The 13,264-nt window shown below is 64.4% G+C and overlaps 4 protein-coding genes across 4 annotated transcripts; 3 read left to right on the top strand and 1 right to left on the bottom strand.

The window, feature by feature from the left end:
* Nucleotides 1–31: 31 nt before the first annotated feature.
* NDUFS2 (NADH:ubiquinone oxidoreductase core subunit S2) lies at nucleotides 32–2,313 on the top strand. Its single transcript, XM_052665074.1, has 8 exons — nucleotides 32–190; nucleotides 331–416; nucleotides 732–851; nucleotides 927–1,056; nucleotides 1,166–1,261; nucleotides 1,522–1,605; nucleotides 2,055–2,112; nucleotides 2,208–2,313. Exons 1-8 carry the CDS (start codon nucleotides 47–49, stop codon nucleotides 2,243–2,245), a joined length of 756 nt encoding a protein of 251 aa, XP_052521034.1. The 5' UTR covers nucleotides 32–46; the 3' UTR covers nucleotides 2,246–2,313.
* Nucleotides 2,314–2,411: 98 nt separating this feature from the next.
* FCER1G (Fc epsilon receptor Ig) lies at nucleotides 2,412–4,096 on the top strand. Its single transcript, XM_052665075.1, has 5 exons — nucleotides 2,412–2,682; nucleotides 2,966–3,057; nucleotides 3,202–3,240; nucleotides 3,630–3,650; nucleotides 3,931–4,096. Exons 1-5 carry the CDS (start codon nucleotides 2,628–2,630, stop codon nucleotides 3,982–3,984), a joined length of 261 nt encoding a protein of 86 aa, XP_052521035.1. The 5' UTR covers nucleotides 2,412–2,627; the 3' UTR covers nucleotides 3,985–4,096.
* Nucleotides 4,097–4,463: 367 nt separating this feature from the next.
* Nucleotides 4,464–8,624, bottom strand: LOC128071897 (Fc receptor-like protein 3). Its single transcript, XM_052665057.1, is given in 12 exon segments — nucleotides 4,464–4,598; nucleotides 4,667–4,735; nucleotides 4,811–4,887; nucleotides 4,966–4,991; nucleotides 4,994–5,196; nucleotides 5,272–5,589; nucleotides 6,226–6,495; nucleotides 6,892–7,176; nucleotides 7,276–7,536; nucleotides 7,723–7,971; nucleotides 8,047–8,067; nucleotides 8,541–8,624. Coding segments are annotated over 12 exon segments (1,926 nt in total). The 5' UTR covers nucleotides 8,578–8,624; the 3' UTR covers nucleotides 4,464–4,488.
* Nucleotides 8,625–10,265: 1,641 nt separating this feature from the next.
* SSR2 (signal sequence receptor subunit 2) lies at nucleotides 10,266–12,586 on the top strand. Its single transcript, XM_052665061.1, has 6 exons — nucleotides 10,266–10,387; nucleotides 10,583–10,737; nucleotides 11,195–11,293; nucleotides 11,640–11,748; nucleotides 11,916–11,993; nucleotides 12,200–12,586. Exons 2-6 carry the CDS (start codon nucleotides 10,583–10,585, stop codon nucleotides 12,308–12,310), a joined length of 552 nt encoding a protein of 183 aa, XP_052521021.1. The 5' UTR covers nucleotides 10,266–10,387; the 3' UTR covers nucleotides 12,311–12,586.
* The last annotated feature ends 678 nt before the right edge of the window (nucleotides 12,587–13,264 follow it).

The raw sequence follows: 13,264 nt of genomic DNA, 5'->3' as shown, positions 1-13,264 counted from the left end.
TGCATCAGGTGAGGGGAGCTGGGATCCCCGCAGCCCCTTTGGGACAATGGGCCAGGGGTGGGGACGTCCCCGTGTCCCCCCTCCCGGCTGTGCTGACGTCCCCCTCCCCCAGGATTTGCCCCTGGGGCTGATGGACGACATCTACGAGTTCGCAAAGAACTTCTCCACCCGGGTGGATGAGGTGGAAGAGGTGAGGCTGCGTTTCGGGGGCTGGGGGGGCACCCAGGTGAAGGATGGGACCAAAGGGGGCTGCTGTGGGGCGGCAGTGGGGGGGGGGGGGGGGGCCGCGTGCCCCCCAAAAAGGGGCTGCTCACCCTTTGCTGCCCGCAGATGCTCACCAACAACCGCATCTGGAAGAACCGCACCGTCGACATCGGGGTCATCACGGCAGAGGAGGCGCTCAACTATGGGTTCAGGTGGGGGGGCAGCTCTTGGGGACCCACTTTGGGGTCACGTCGCGCTGCTGGGGGGCTCGCGGGGGTCGGGGTCTGGGCCTGAGGGCTCTGAGCTTCGGTTATGGGAATCCCTGGGGTGGGGATGGCTGAGCATCACTGCGTATCCCCAGAGCTGCTGTCCCCATCCCGCGTCCCCTTTGATGCAGAGCCCCCCAGTGGACTCAGGCATTGCTGTGGGGTGGTTGTGGGGTGGTTGTGGGGTGGTTATGGGGTGGTTATGGGGTGGTTGTGGGGCTGTGGTCCCCCCCCCTTCACCAAATCTCCCCACTGCCCCAGCGGGGTGATGCTGCGGGGCTCAGGGATCCATTGGGACCTACGTAAGACGCAGCCCTACGACGTCTACGATCAGGTGGAGTTTGATGTCCCCATCGGCTCCAGGGGCGACTGCTACGACCGGTGCGCCTCCCTCCCCCCCCCTCCAGCCCCCCAAACCCCCCCCCAACCCCCTCCTGAGCTCTCTGTGCCCCACAGCTACCTGTGCCGCGTGGAGGAGATGCGTCAGTCCCTGCGCATCATCCTGCAGTGCCTCAATAAGATGCCAGAGGGGGAAATCAAAGTGGATGATGCCAAAATCTCTCCTCCCAAGCGGGCAGAGATGAAGGTAAAGCTGCTCCCTCCCCCCCCCCTCCATGGGTTTGTGGGTCTCAGCTTTGGGGCCCCCGCTCTGCTCTCCATCCCCAGCGTCCCCTGACTGCGTTCTCTCCCCACAGACCTCCATGGAGTCCCTCATTCACCACTTCAAGCTCTACACCGAGGGCTACCAGGTGCCACCCGGCGCCACCTACACGGCCATCGAGGCCCCCAAGGTGCCCCTTTTTGTGCCACTTGGGGGGCGAGGGGCTCTGTGGGGCTGATCCGGGTCTCTGGCTCGCTGTGGCACCTGCAGCTCGGTGGCAGGAGGGCACCTGGGCCGCCCTGGAGGCGCCGTGATGTGCGGAGCTCAGGGCTGAGGGCTGTGAGCTCTGCGGCCGCGCAGGCGTCGCACACACAGCCGTCCTGCCCTGGGTGCTGCTTTCACTCATCTCTGGGCTCGGACGCAACGTCTGCGTCCCTTCTGTTCCCACAGGGTGAATTTGGCGTCTACCTCGTCTCGGATGGCAGCAGCCGTCCGTATCGCTGCAAGATCAAAGCACCGGGCTTTGCTCACCTGGTAGGGGGTCGGGGGCTCGGGGGGGGGGGCAGGGAGGGGGGCTGGGGGAGCCGCACAGGAGCCCCGCTGCCACCTGCAGGGCCTCAGCCGTCACCCACAGCCTGCGCCCTCGCTGGTGGCTCCGCTGGGCCAGGCGCTGCCCCAAACCCTGAGCCGCAGCCTCGTGCTCTCGCCCTCCCCGCTCTCGTTTCCTTTCTCTGACCGCTTCCTCGCATCAGACCCATAGCGCTGCCCATGGGGGCCGTTTGTCCCTCTGTCACAAAACCACGGGGGTTGAGGGGCTCCACAAACGCAGCCCCCGAGCGGCGCCGGCCCCACGGCGCTTTCCTTCCTGCCGCACGGAGGCACAGGAGGCAGCTTTGGGGACGGGGACGCCGTGGAGGCGCAGGCAGTGTGAGCAGGCTGTCCTTGTCCCAGCGCGGGGCTGACGGTGGTTTTATCTCCCCCAGGCCGGCCTGGACAGGATGTCGCAGGGCCACATGCTGGCGGACGTGGTGGCCATCATCGGTGCGTTGTGCCGGGGCTCCTGGCTGGGGTTTCGGTGGCTGAGGGGAGGCCTGGCGGCGGTTTTGCCCCCTGCTCACGCTGCTCTCTCGCTGCAGGCACTCAGGACATCGTTTTTGGGGAGGTGGATCGCTGAGGTTTCGCGCTCGGTTCATCCGCGTCCTTTCCGTGCTGCGGTCTGAGTTGAATAAAAGCTAAAACGGATCCGGCTGCCTCCAAAGCCGCTCTTCCTTCCTTTCCCACACGAGGTTTCTGATCTGGCCGTTCCCCTTTCCTTTATCTGAGGTTCTTCACCCGCACCCCTGGGCCCTGGAGGATCCTCCTCCCTTCCCCAGCCCTGGGCTCGGGGTGGCTCTGATGGCTTTTGCACCCAGCCGGCGCTGCTGGCCGCGCGCTGACGTCGGGGACAACGTGGTGACAAATGGCTGAGCGCTGACCAGAGGGGAAGTGAGGGTTTGGGGAGGGGAGGGGAAGGCGCTCAGCCCGAGCTCTGCCTCCTCCTCCACCTTTTTGTCACCATGAGAGCCTGGCTGCCGTTGGCCGCCGCTCTGCTGCTCCAGGTGCCGGCAGCGGGTAGGGATGGGGACCCTGGAGGAGGGGAGAAGAGGGGGGGAAAGGATGTGGGGAGGGGGCTGTGGGGATGGGGGGGGGTCGGTGCTGTTCTTGTCCTCCTGGGGGGACCCTCAGTGCTGGGGTGGCCGTTTGGGGCTCAGCCCTGGGGCCACGCAGGTGCTCCGTGAAGCCGTCGCATTGGGGACATCGGTGCCACCGCTGCCCCGCTCAGACCCACCCTAAGGGCACCGCTGCCCTACAGACCCCCCCGCACCCCACTCTTCCCCCCCCCCCCTCCCCACAGAGGCGCTGGCAGAGCCGGAGCTGTGCTACGTCCTCGATGGGATCCTCTTCCTTTACGGCATCGTCCTCACCATCCTCTACTGCCACCTCAAGGTGAGCGCCGGGACGCCGCCCCCACTTGGGGACAGAGCTCAGCGCCCCCTCCCCAACCCCAGCCTCCCATTTTGGGGGTCTTCCCTCTTCTTTATTTCTGGTTTTTGGGGGCAACTTGAGGCTGATTCTGTGGCTTCCCTGCAGATCGTGACTCGCAGAGCTGTGCAGGAGGCGCCCAAGAAGGTGAGGTCCTTTGTCACCATAGGGTGGGGGGTGAGGGGGCAACACCTGGGGGGGGGGGAGGGACACAGTGGGGACAAACAGCGACCAGCCTGATGAACTGCACAGTGTTGGAAATGGGGGGGGGAAAGGGGGAGAAATGGGGAGGAAAGGGGGAGAAATGGGGAGGAAAGGGGGAGAAATGGGGAGGAAAGGGGGAGAAACAGGATGGGCAGCGCTCAGCTGAGACCCACGCTGGGATGGGGGGGAGGGGGAACATCCTAAACCCCAAAATCACCATTTCTTGGGCAATTCCCCATTTCAGGGCTGTGGTTGCAGTGGAGCTGGGTGGTGCTGTGTGCTTCCCCCCCCCCCCCCCATCAATCGTTTTCTCTTTCTCTTTCCCTTTGCAGCCGGATGAAGGCATTTACACAGTGAGTGCTGCCCACCCTGGGGGGGCAGAGTTATGGGGTGGGGGGGGGGCTGAGCCCATGGGTGCCCATCCCCTGGGGGGGGCCGTATTGATGGGTTATGCATCTCCCCCCCCCCTCCTCTTTTGGGCCCCCCCCATCCCTTTGGTGCCTCCATCCCACCCCAGCAGCGCCCACCCCCATCCCAAAGGCACCATTTTGGGGGGGAAAATGCCATTTTGGGGTGGGGGTGAACCAACCCCTGACCCCCCCCCCCCCCCTCCTTCTTCCCTTCCCTCCATAGGGGCTCAGCTCTGAGCACCAGGAGACGTACGAAATGCTGCAGCACAAACCCTGAGCCTGGACCCCCCCCCCCCCTTCCCTGCGCCCCCTCCCCAAATTACTGCTTTTGGGGCTGCAATGCAGGACTGAAGCTTTTTCCACTCGATAAATGAAGCTTTTCAGCCCCACGTGGCTGTGGGTCGGGGCTTTTTGGGACTGGGGGGGGGGGGGGGGGGAGGTGCCCAGTGCCCCCCTCCCACACCCTGCTTCTATGGGAGCAGCATCAGAGCGGGGTGGGGATGGTGACAAAGGGGCGCATGGGGGCACTGTGTGCAGGTGGGGACCGAAAATGCCGTTTTCACCCCAAATAACCCCAAAAGGCCACTTTAGGGGGTGAAAGCAATGCCCCCCCCCAGCCCCCCACGCTTCTCCCCTGCTGTGCTGGGGGCGGTTTGGGGGAAATGAGAGGAGCGGCGCCGTTCTGCGATGGGGCGGAAGGGGCTGAGCGGACGGGCGGCAGCTCGGGAGGAGATTTAGGGTAAAAAAAACCCAGGCTTTTGGGGCAACGAACGACCGGCGTTTATTGGTGAGGGAGGTTCTCGTAGCTGTCGCTCGGATGCTGCATCCCCCGGAGGTCTGCGTAGGTGACAGCGGCCTCCTGGGGGGCTGAGGGACCCCGCGGGGACGCGCCTGGAGGAGGAGAAGGCGGCCAGGTGGCATCTGGGGACGCGCCGGGGAGCCCCTTCCCCTCCGCTCACCCCCCCGGTGCTCTGTGATGGTGACGGTGCAGTACAGCACGTCCTCGGCGCTCGGCGTCCGCGGCGGCACTGCGGGGACAAACCCGGACGGAACGTCGTTGCTGCGCCGCGGGCGCCGCGCTGCCCCCGAGGGCTGGCGCTCACCGTTGATGTAGTCGGGCTCCGAGGGCTCCGTGCTGAGGATGGGGGGGGAAGAAGGGCCAGGAGGGGCTGCGGGGTCCCTGGGGGGGCAAAGGGACGGCGGGGGTAAGGGACGGAGTCGGAGGGCGCAGGGGGGCTCGGCCGGGTGCTGCGCACACCTGTGCTGCCTCTTGGAGGCTGCTGCGAAGGAAGGGGAGAGGAGGCGGTGAGCGTCCCCGGGGGAGCCCCGTTGTCCCCACGTTGTCCCCACGTTGTCCCCCGTGCGTCGGACCCCGCCGCCCCCCGTTTGTGGCTCTCACCGCCGCGCCGCCGCCGCCAGAAGTGCCGAGCGAGCGCAGCAGCGACGGCCAGCAGCACCAGGAGGGACGCGGGGAGCCCTGCAGCCAGGACTGGGGACGGAGAGGGGACGGTGCGGCACGGGCCGGGCCGGCAGAGCCCCGGGGCCGCGTCCCCACGGCCCTCACCTTGCGCCCGCCGCCGTCCCCATCCCTGCCGCGTCACCACCAGGAGAACCTCGGGGCTGCGGGCCTCGAAGACGCGCCGGGTCCCCAGGCTGTTGGCGGCCACGCACTGATAGGTGCCCGCGTGTTGCGGCCCCAGCACCCCCAGGTGCCACGTGGGGCCCCTGCTCAGCTCCTGCCCGTCCCGCAGCCACACGAAGCCCACCGGCCCCGTCCCCTCCCCCACCCTGCAGCTCAGGTTCAGCTCCTCGCCCGCCGTCCGCTCCAGCTCTGCTCCCACCTCCGTCCCCAGCACCGCGATGCTGGCGTTGGACACCGGCACTGAGAGGGCATGGGGTCGGACAGGGGGAGGGGAGGGGGTGGGATGGGATGGGATGGGATGGGATGGGATGGGATGGGATGGGATGGGATGGGATGGGATGGGATGGGATGGGATGAGATGGGATGGGAGGGGATGAGATGGGAGGGGAGGGGAGGGGATGGGATGAGATGGGATGGGATGGGATGAGAGGGGAGGGGATGAGATGGGATTGCAGATCCAGGAGGGATTTGGGAGCTGGGGGCGATGTGGGCGTGGATGGGGAGCTGGGGACAGATGGAGGGACTCAGGAGGGATGGAGGACACCGAGAGATGGGATGTGGGTGGAGTGGGGGGTGTGGGACAGGGAACGCGGGTGGGGTGGGGATGGGAGCAGTGAGATGTTGGGCACTGGGGCAGGGATGCGGAGCCGGGGATGGATGGAAGCAAGCGGAGAGGGATGGGGGGCGGGGGGCACAAAGGGGGGTTCTGGGGTGGGACGTGGGGAATCTGGAAGGGACGGGGCGACAGGGAAGAGACGGGGGGACAGGGGGCACCCGGGGGCGCGAGGAGGGACCGAAGGGTCTGGGTGGAGCCCGGCAGGGCGGGGGGACCGGGTGGGAGAGGTGCGGGCAGGGGGCGCAGCGGGCTGAGCTCACGTGTGACGGCGAGGCGCAGCTGCGGGCTGCTGGCCGTGCTGATGCCGTTGCTGGCCGTGCAGTGATAGCGGTCGTCGTCCCCCAGCTGCGCCGCCTGCAGCTCGTAGAGCGGCCCCGAGCCCAGCGCTCCCGTGCGGTTCTGCCGGTGCCAGGAGAAGGAGAGCGGCCCGGAGCCCTCCGCCACCGCACAGCTCAGCAGCACGCGGTCACCCAACAGAACCTGAGCATCGGGGGGATCGGAGTGCAGGGAAACCCCGGCCACGGGAATCCCTGGGGAGGGGATGGGGGAGAGGGGAGGTTGGTTTGGGTGGGGTGGAATTGGAAGGGACCGGAGAGGAGGGGAGCAGAAGAGGGGACATGGTGAGGAGCAGAGCACCAGGGCAGGGATGGGGACCTGGGGTTGGATGGAGGGACCCAGGAGGGATGCAGGATGTGGAAACGATGGGGGACGTGGGGTGCAATGATGGCCCTGAATTGGAATGCGGGGACTGAGAAAGCAATTGGAGAACTGGAAATAAAAGTTGGGGAGCGGATGGGGAACCTGGGAACGGGTGGAGGGAATCAGGATGGATGTCGGGACCCGGATTGGGATGGGGGGGATCCACGCAGGCCCGGGGGGGAGCTGGGACCCCCCCCCATCCCCTCCCTGCCCCACTGCCCGCTTACTTCTCACAGTGACGGTGATGGGGGCGCTGCGTTTCCGCACGCTGCCCGTCTCTGTCTGCACCTGGCAGCTGTAGGACCCCGAGTGGGACGGCAGCAGCGCCGGCACCCGGTGCTGGGGGGCCGATTGCGGCCCCCCCACCAGCCGCCCATCCTGGTAGAAGAGGTGCTGCAGGGAGACGTGGGGCCGCAGCGCGTTGCCACGGGTGGAGCAGAGCAGAGTCAGGGCGCTGCCCTCGGGGGGCTCCTGGGGACCCTGCAGGCTCAGCTCCGGCACTGAGAAGAGCTCTGGGAAGGAACAGAGCAGGGGGTGACAGCAGCAGCGCTGCAGGAACCCCCTCCCAAGCCCCCCCAAACCCCCCCAAACCCACCCCTGCTCGGGCTCACCTTGCACCACGAGGTCAATTTGGGCAGAGGCTTTCAATCCTGTGCTGAAGAAATGCACGTAGGCTGAGCAGTGATAGCTGCCGCTGTGCTGCTGCTCTGCTGGGGACAGCAGCAGTTCGTCCCCACGACTGTCCTGCAGCAGCTTCCCGTCATGGAAGAACTTCACCTGGCTGAGCTTTTTGTCTTTCCAGGCGCTGCAGCGCAGGGACAGCGAGTCCCCCTCCAGCACTGCCCGTGTTGGCACCTGCAGCGCCAGCCAGTCTGTGGGAGAGCGTGAGAGAGGGCGCTGGGCTGCACCCAAAGCACACCCTGCACACCCTGCCACGCGCTGCTGTGCGTCCACCCCATGCAGGCGTCCCCAAAGTGCCGTGGCTGCACGCAGGGTGGCAAAGGTTGGGAACCCGAACCTCCCCCCAGCACCCATGGGTGCCGGCGGCTGCCGCTCACCATAAGAGGCTGTCAGGTGAACAGCAGGGCTGAGCTCAGAGCCTTGGGTCTGGCACTGGAAGCTGTATTTCCCTTTGCCACTCAGCTCCACGTGGAGGTGGTTTGATGGCGTTTTCTTCCACCACTGCCCATTCGTGTACCAGGTGCTGGAGCTGCTCACGCTGGGCTCCCCGCAGGTCAGCTTCACATTCTGCCCCACGAACTGCGGTGTCCAGGGGGGGTCCATCGTCAGCAGGGGGGGTTGGGAGCCTGCAGGGGGGACGTGGGGACAGCAGCGTGCCGGGGACAGCAGACCGGGGGACAGCGGGGGGGTCGGGGACTCACCAACGAGGCTGAGAAGCTGAGCTGGGGGAGAGAAGGGGACGGGGACGTGGGAGCTGCTGTCACCGTCACGTCAGCGCCCATCCCTGCCCCGTGCTGCACCCCCCGCTGCCACTGCAATGGGGTTTGGGGACGCCTTCGTGGCTGCTGGGGGCTCCCAGGGGACGGCGCTGCATCACAGCCGCCCACATCCTGCCATCCCCGGGGCTGCACGCGGCACTGGAAGCCTCTGCCCACCCCCACGGCACCGTTGCCACCGTCCCCTCACTCCCGTGTTCCGTCCCCATGGCCCCGCTGCCGCATCCCCACCTCCCCAACCCCGCATCCCCACCTCCCCATCCCCGCGGTGCTCCTCCCCACCTCCCCATCCCCACAGCTCTGTGCCCACAGCACCCGCTGTCCCCTGGCCGGGTGGAGATGGGGGGCACAACGTGGACAAAGGGACGTGGTGACAGAGGAACCCCCCCACAGCACAACGGCCCCCTCCCCACGCTCACCCCACAGCAGCAGCGCGATGCTCCTCGCCGTCCCCATGCACTCGCACTGAGGTGACAGCAGTGACAGCTTACATGTGATTTGAGGAAAAAGAGGAAGGAAACGGCAATGTCCCCAAGTTCCCCACTGCCTCTTCCCCCCCCTCCCCTCCCCATAAATGTCATTGCCCCAAATCCAGGGTTATGTGCTGGTGGCAGCGGGGTGGCAAGGGGACATGGGGAGAAACTGGGATGGGGGACAGGGAATGGGATGGAGAGAAGGATGGGGATAGGGAAGGGCTGGGAACAGCGGTGGCAGCAGGAATGGGGACATGGGGGTGGGAAGAGAGTTGGAGATGGGAATGCGAATGGGGTGGGAACTGGGATGGGAACAGGGATGAGGATGGGGAAAAGGGCAGGGATGTGATGGGACAGCGGTGGGGATTGAGACAAGAATGAGGACAGGGATGGGGACAGGAATGGGATGGGACCGGCACAGGGAATGGGATGGAGACACGATGGGAACGGCGGTGGGGACGCCAGCGGCTCCTCAGGGCTCCTCGCAGCCCTTCCCGCCCCCCAGCCCACGGGCGGCTCTCAAGACCCCGCGTTCGTCCCCTCGGCTCCTCCCCAGCACGGCCGCCAGGGGGCGCCACGGCAACCCAGCACTGCAGCGCCCCCTGGCGGCCGGACAACGATGTGGGCGTGGCTTTAAAGAGGCGGGGCTTCGAAGGGGCGTGGCCACGCGAGCGGGAGCTCCATGGGGAGCGGATCGAATGGGTGCTGATGGGCTGGGGGTTGAGGTCCAGGGGCTGTCAGGGCTTCGTGCTTTGTGCTGCAATATTTTGCCCTGTCCCCGGCCTGCCCTGCCCCCTCCATCACCGCTGCCCTCCTCCTCCCCATCTCCGTGCCACAGCAGTGCCACCCACGTGCAGCTCTGGGGCGATGCTATCGATGGGGTGGTTGGGGGGGGATGAGGCTGCGATTTCCTGTTTCTTCACCACTAAAACGCATTTGAGAAGTGGACGGGGCTGCTGATGTCACCGCTGCCACTTCCATCCCTGTTGCAAGAGCATGGGGACGGCGAGAGGCGTGGAGCCGCTGCTGTGGGGTGAGCGTGGGGTGGGGGCCATTTAGGATGTGTCCCCGTGCCCCACATCCCTTCTGTCCTGGGGGACACTGGGTGCTGTGGGAATGGGGCCACGGGGAACAGAACCGTGAGGATGGGCTGTGCAAGAGCGGCCATAGATGGGCGCAAAGGGAGGGAGATGTGGGGACAACCAGCAAAGAGAGGGGAGGTGGGATGGCGTGATGAGGTTGGGGACACTGAGATGGGTGCTGCGCTGACATAACGGTGACAGCAGCTCCCCCGTCCCCGTCCCCTTCTCTCCCCCAGCTCAGCTTCTCAGCCTTGAGAAAGCAAACGGGATCCTGGGCGCCATCAGCAGAGGGGGGGCAGCAGGGACAGGGAGGCGATCGTCCCTCTGTGCTCTGCTCTCTGAGGCCCCGTCTGCAGCACCGCGTCCAGGGCTGGGGGTTCCCAGACAAGACAGGGAGCTGTGGGAGAGGAGCCAGAGGAGCCGCAGGGCTGAGCAGGGGCTGCAGCAGCTCCCTGCAAAGCCAGGCACACGCGCGCTTCTCAGAGCACTTCCGGGCCACGCGTTGCGGTCTGCAGTGCACTTCCGGTCAATCCGCTCAGAGTTCCGGTGCCTTTGAGCTGACTTCCGTTCTCTCCACGCCGTCTCCGTCTTTTCTCCTGCTGACTTCCGCTTTTTCCCCAGCCGACTTCCGCTGTTCCCCTGCTGACTTCCGCTTTTTCCCCTTTAACTTCCGGTCTCTGGGTGCTGACTCGGCCTTCCTCCGGCGCGGAGGTTGGGCGCTCCGCGGGGCTCGGGGGGCGAAGAGGGGGGAGGGGGGCCGGTGCTGCGGCCCCGGGCCTGGTGGCTGGAGCCGGGTGGGTGTTGGGTGTTGGGGGCCGCACGGAGGATCTCCGGGCACCCGGTGCGGCAGCGAGGCCTCCAGCGCAAGCCGCAGTTTGATGCCATTCTGTCTTCCTTTGCCTCCAGATGAAGCTCCTGATTCTTGCTGCGTTTGCCCTCTTTTCTGTGGCCCGCTGTGAGGAGGGCGCCAGGCTGCTGGCCTCCAAGTCTCTGCTCAACAGATACGCAGTGGAGGGCAAAGACCTCACTCTGCAGTACAACATCTACAACGTCGGCTCCAGGTAAGCCTGCTCCGTGCTTCTCGTGTTGTGAGTGTGCCTGGAGGACCTGTGAGGATCTCTGGGCTCCGTGATGCACTGTTATCCTCCTCCCCCGGCTGGGAGCTCAGCACAGGGCACAAAGGCTGAGTTCCTCCTTCTGGAGCTGTTGTGTCTGCCTGCCATGGAGCAGAAACTCATCTCATCTCGCGATGCTTTTCTGCCCGTTCACACAGAATCTTTCTTTGCTTCGTGAGCATTTCCTTTGCGTCCAGTTCCCTTTTTTGCAGCTTCATTTTGCTCTCCTCTTTCTGCTTGTAACGCACCAACCCCCCTTGCTTCTCTTTGTGCCCTTTTTCTTTCACGAATCACTTTCCCCAGCAGCTGAACCATTCCTGTGGGGCTGCCATCCCTTCCTTCAGTGCAGCACCCAGCTGTGACTCGCTTCTTATCCCGTTTTTTCTTTTCTTGTTGCATTCAGTGCTGCTTTAGATGTGGAGCTGTCGGATGATTCCTTCCCCCCGGAGGATTTTGGCATCGTCTCTGGGATGCTCAACGTCAAGTGGGACAGAATTGCTCCGTATCTTTTCACGTTTTGCGTTTATTTTCCCTCCCAAAGCTCAGTTTTGCCCCCAGACGTCTCATAGTTCTCCCATTCTCCTTCAGTGTCACGGAAATGACAGCACGCCAGACCTGGGGGGAGGTGCTGGGTGCAAACATCTCCTCTTGAGGGTGCCTTAAGAAGCAAACAAACCAAACTTGCTTGCAGACAAACCCAAATCAGTTCGTATGGTTGGGGAAAAAGGGGTTGGTTGGGTCAGCTTTGGGTGGGCCTGGGTACCTGTAACTGCAGAGAGCCCTTCCACCCAAACCTTCGCGTTCCTTCCTTTGGAGTGCCTCTGTTTTCATTAACTTGTGGCCCTCAGGGCAAGCAATGTGTCCCACACGGTGGTTCTGCGGCCTCTCAAAGCTGGATATTTCAACTTCACCTCTGCTACCATCACCTACCTGGCACAGGAGGGCGGGCAGGTCGTGGTGAGTGGCTCGGCTGCGTGTGGGATCTCCCCACGCTGAATGGTGGAGCTGCCTTTCCATGTCCTGTGTGCTGGGGGATGCTTCCTGTCCCTGCAGTCTCAAGTTCACATGCTTTGCTGTGAGCAGGGAAGGTGGCAGATCCTATTCCTCTGCCTTTGCTTTTTCAGGTTGGTTTCACGAGTGCTCCTGGGCAGGGAGGAATCCTGGCTCAGCGTGAGTTCGACAGGAGGTTCTCCCCTCATTTTGTGAGTATCTGCTGGCTGGGGATTGCAGTTGCTCTGTGCTCAACCCCACACGCAGAGTGGGATCGCAGTCAGTCCACATCGGCGGCCCGGAAGGGCATCGCTGAGCAGGAGAGTGGCTTCCATCCCAGCTCAGAGGAGCAGTGCAGGATTTCAGGAGGAGGGAGGGCGATCCCTTGGTTGTTTTGACTTGGAGTGGTTTCTTCCAGCTGGACTGGGCGGCCTTTGGTGTGATGACTCTGCCTTCCATTGGGATCCCGCTGCTGCTGTGGTACTCGAGCAAGAGAAAATACGACACCCCCAAGACCAAAAAGAACTGAGAGTGGCCCCGTGGGCCCCCCCAGAGCTCAGGAGAGAGCAGACAGAGCAGCACAGAGCAGCACCGAGGTGCAGGGGTGTTCAGATCAGCAGCAGCAGCTCCTGCAGAGCGCTGCATTTCAGCCCTGCTGGTGAGAGGGAGCCCCTGCTGGCACCGCTCTGTTTTTTCTCACTCTTATTGCAGTGAAGAGTTGCTGGTTTGGTTTTTCTTTGTTGCTCTGGTGAGGGTGGAGGAGTGTGGAGGTACGGAGGATTTTGTAATAAATGCCCTGAAAGAAGCCTGCCTTTCTGTCACTGGGAGGTGCCTCCAGGAGCGGCTGAGGGGCGTGCAGAGGGGAAAATAAATCCACACATCATTCCGGCAGGAAGGAGAACGGAAGAGGAGAAGCAGTGGAAGCGTGGGGAGCAGAACTGGCTTTGCAGGGTCCGTTCCTTTGCTCCCTGCAGGACTGGTGCTTGGCAGCCATAGGTTGTCGTTCCTTCCCTGCTGTGAGTGAATCCTGCTGCAGCTCCGGGTTGGAGGCTGGTTTTGCTTTTCCTCTGGAGGTGCTGCGGTGTGACGAGGAGCGTTGCAGGGGGCAGGGTGAGGTGGGATGGGGAGCCCTTGGAGATCTCTGGGGCGCGTGGGGAAGCCCCTCATTCACCCAGGAGCAAATGGAGGAGGTCTGGGAGTAGTTTAGAGCGCCCTGGAGTGCAGCAGGGCTACCTGGAAGTGTCTGTTGTGTCCTAAGGTCTGCGTATGCTCCGGGGTACCTGAGAGCACACTGAGGGGTCTCAGAAGCCTCAAAGTCATCCCAGAACACACCGAGGAGCTTTGAGGGTTCTGTGGGACGCCGTGAAGTCACCAAAGCACCGACAAGGAAACTCCAGCACTGCTGCCAAAGGCGACAAGAAGGCAAATCCCAGCAGCGGAGGGAGAAGGAGGCAGCGGAGCAGGGGGCGCACGGCTGGAGCCC

This window comes from Tympanuchus pallidicinctus, unplaced genomic scaffold, assembly GCF_026119805.1.
Source record: "Tympanuchus pallidicinctus isolate F22 unplaced genomic scaffold, pur_lepc_1.0 scaffold61, whole genome shotgun sequence".
NCBI lineage: Eukaryota > Metazoa > Chordata > Aves > Galliformes > Phasianidae > Tympanuchus > Tympanuchus pallidicinctus.
Note: the sequence above shows the minus strand (reverse complement) of the source record. Positions and strands in the feature narration are given on the sequence as shown.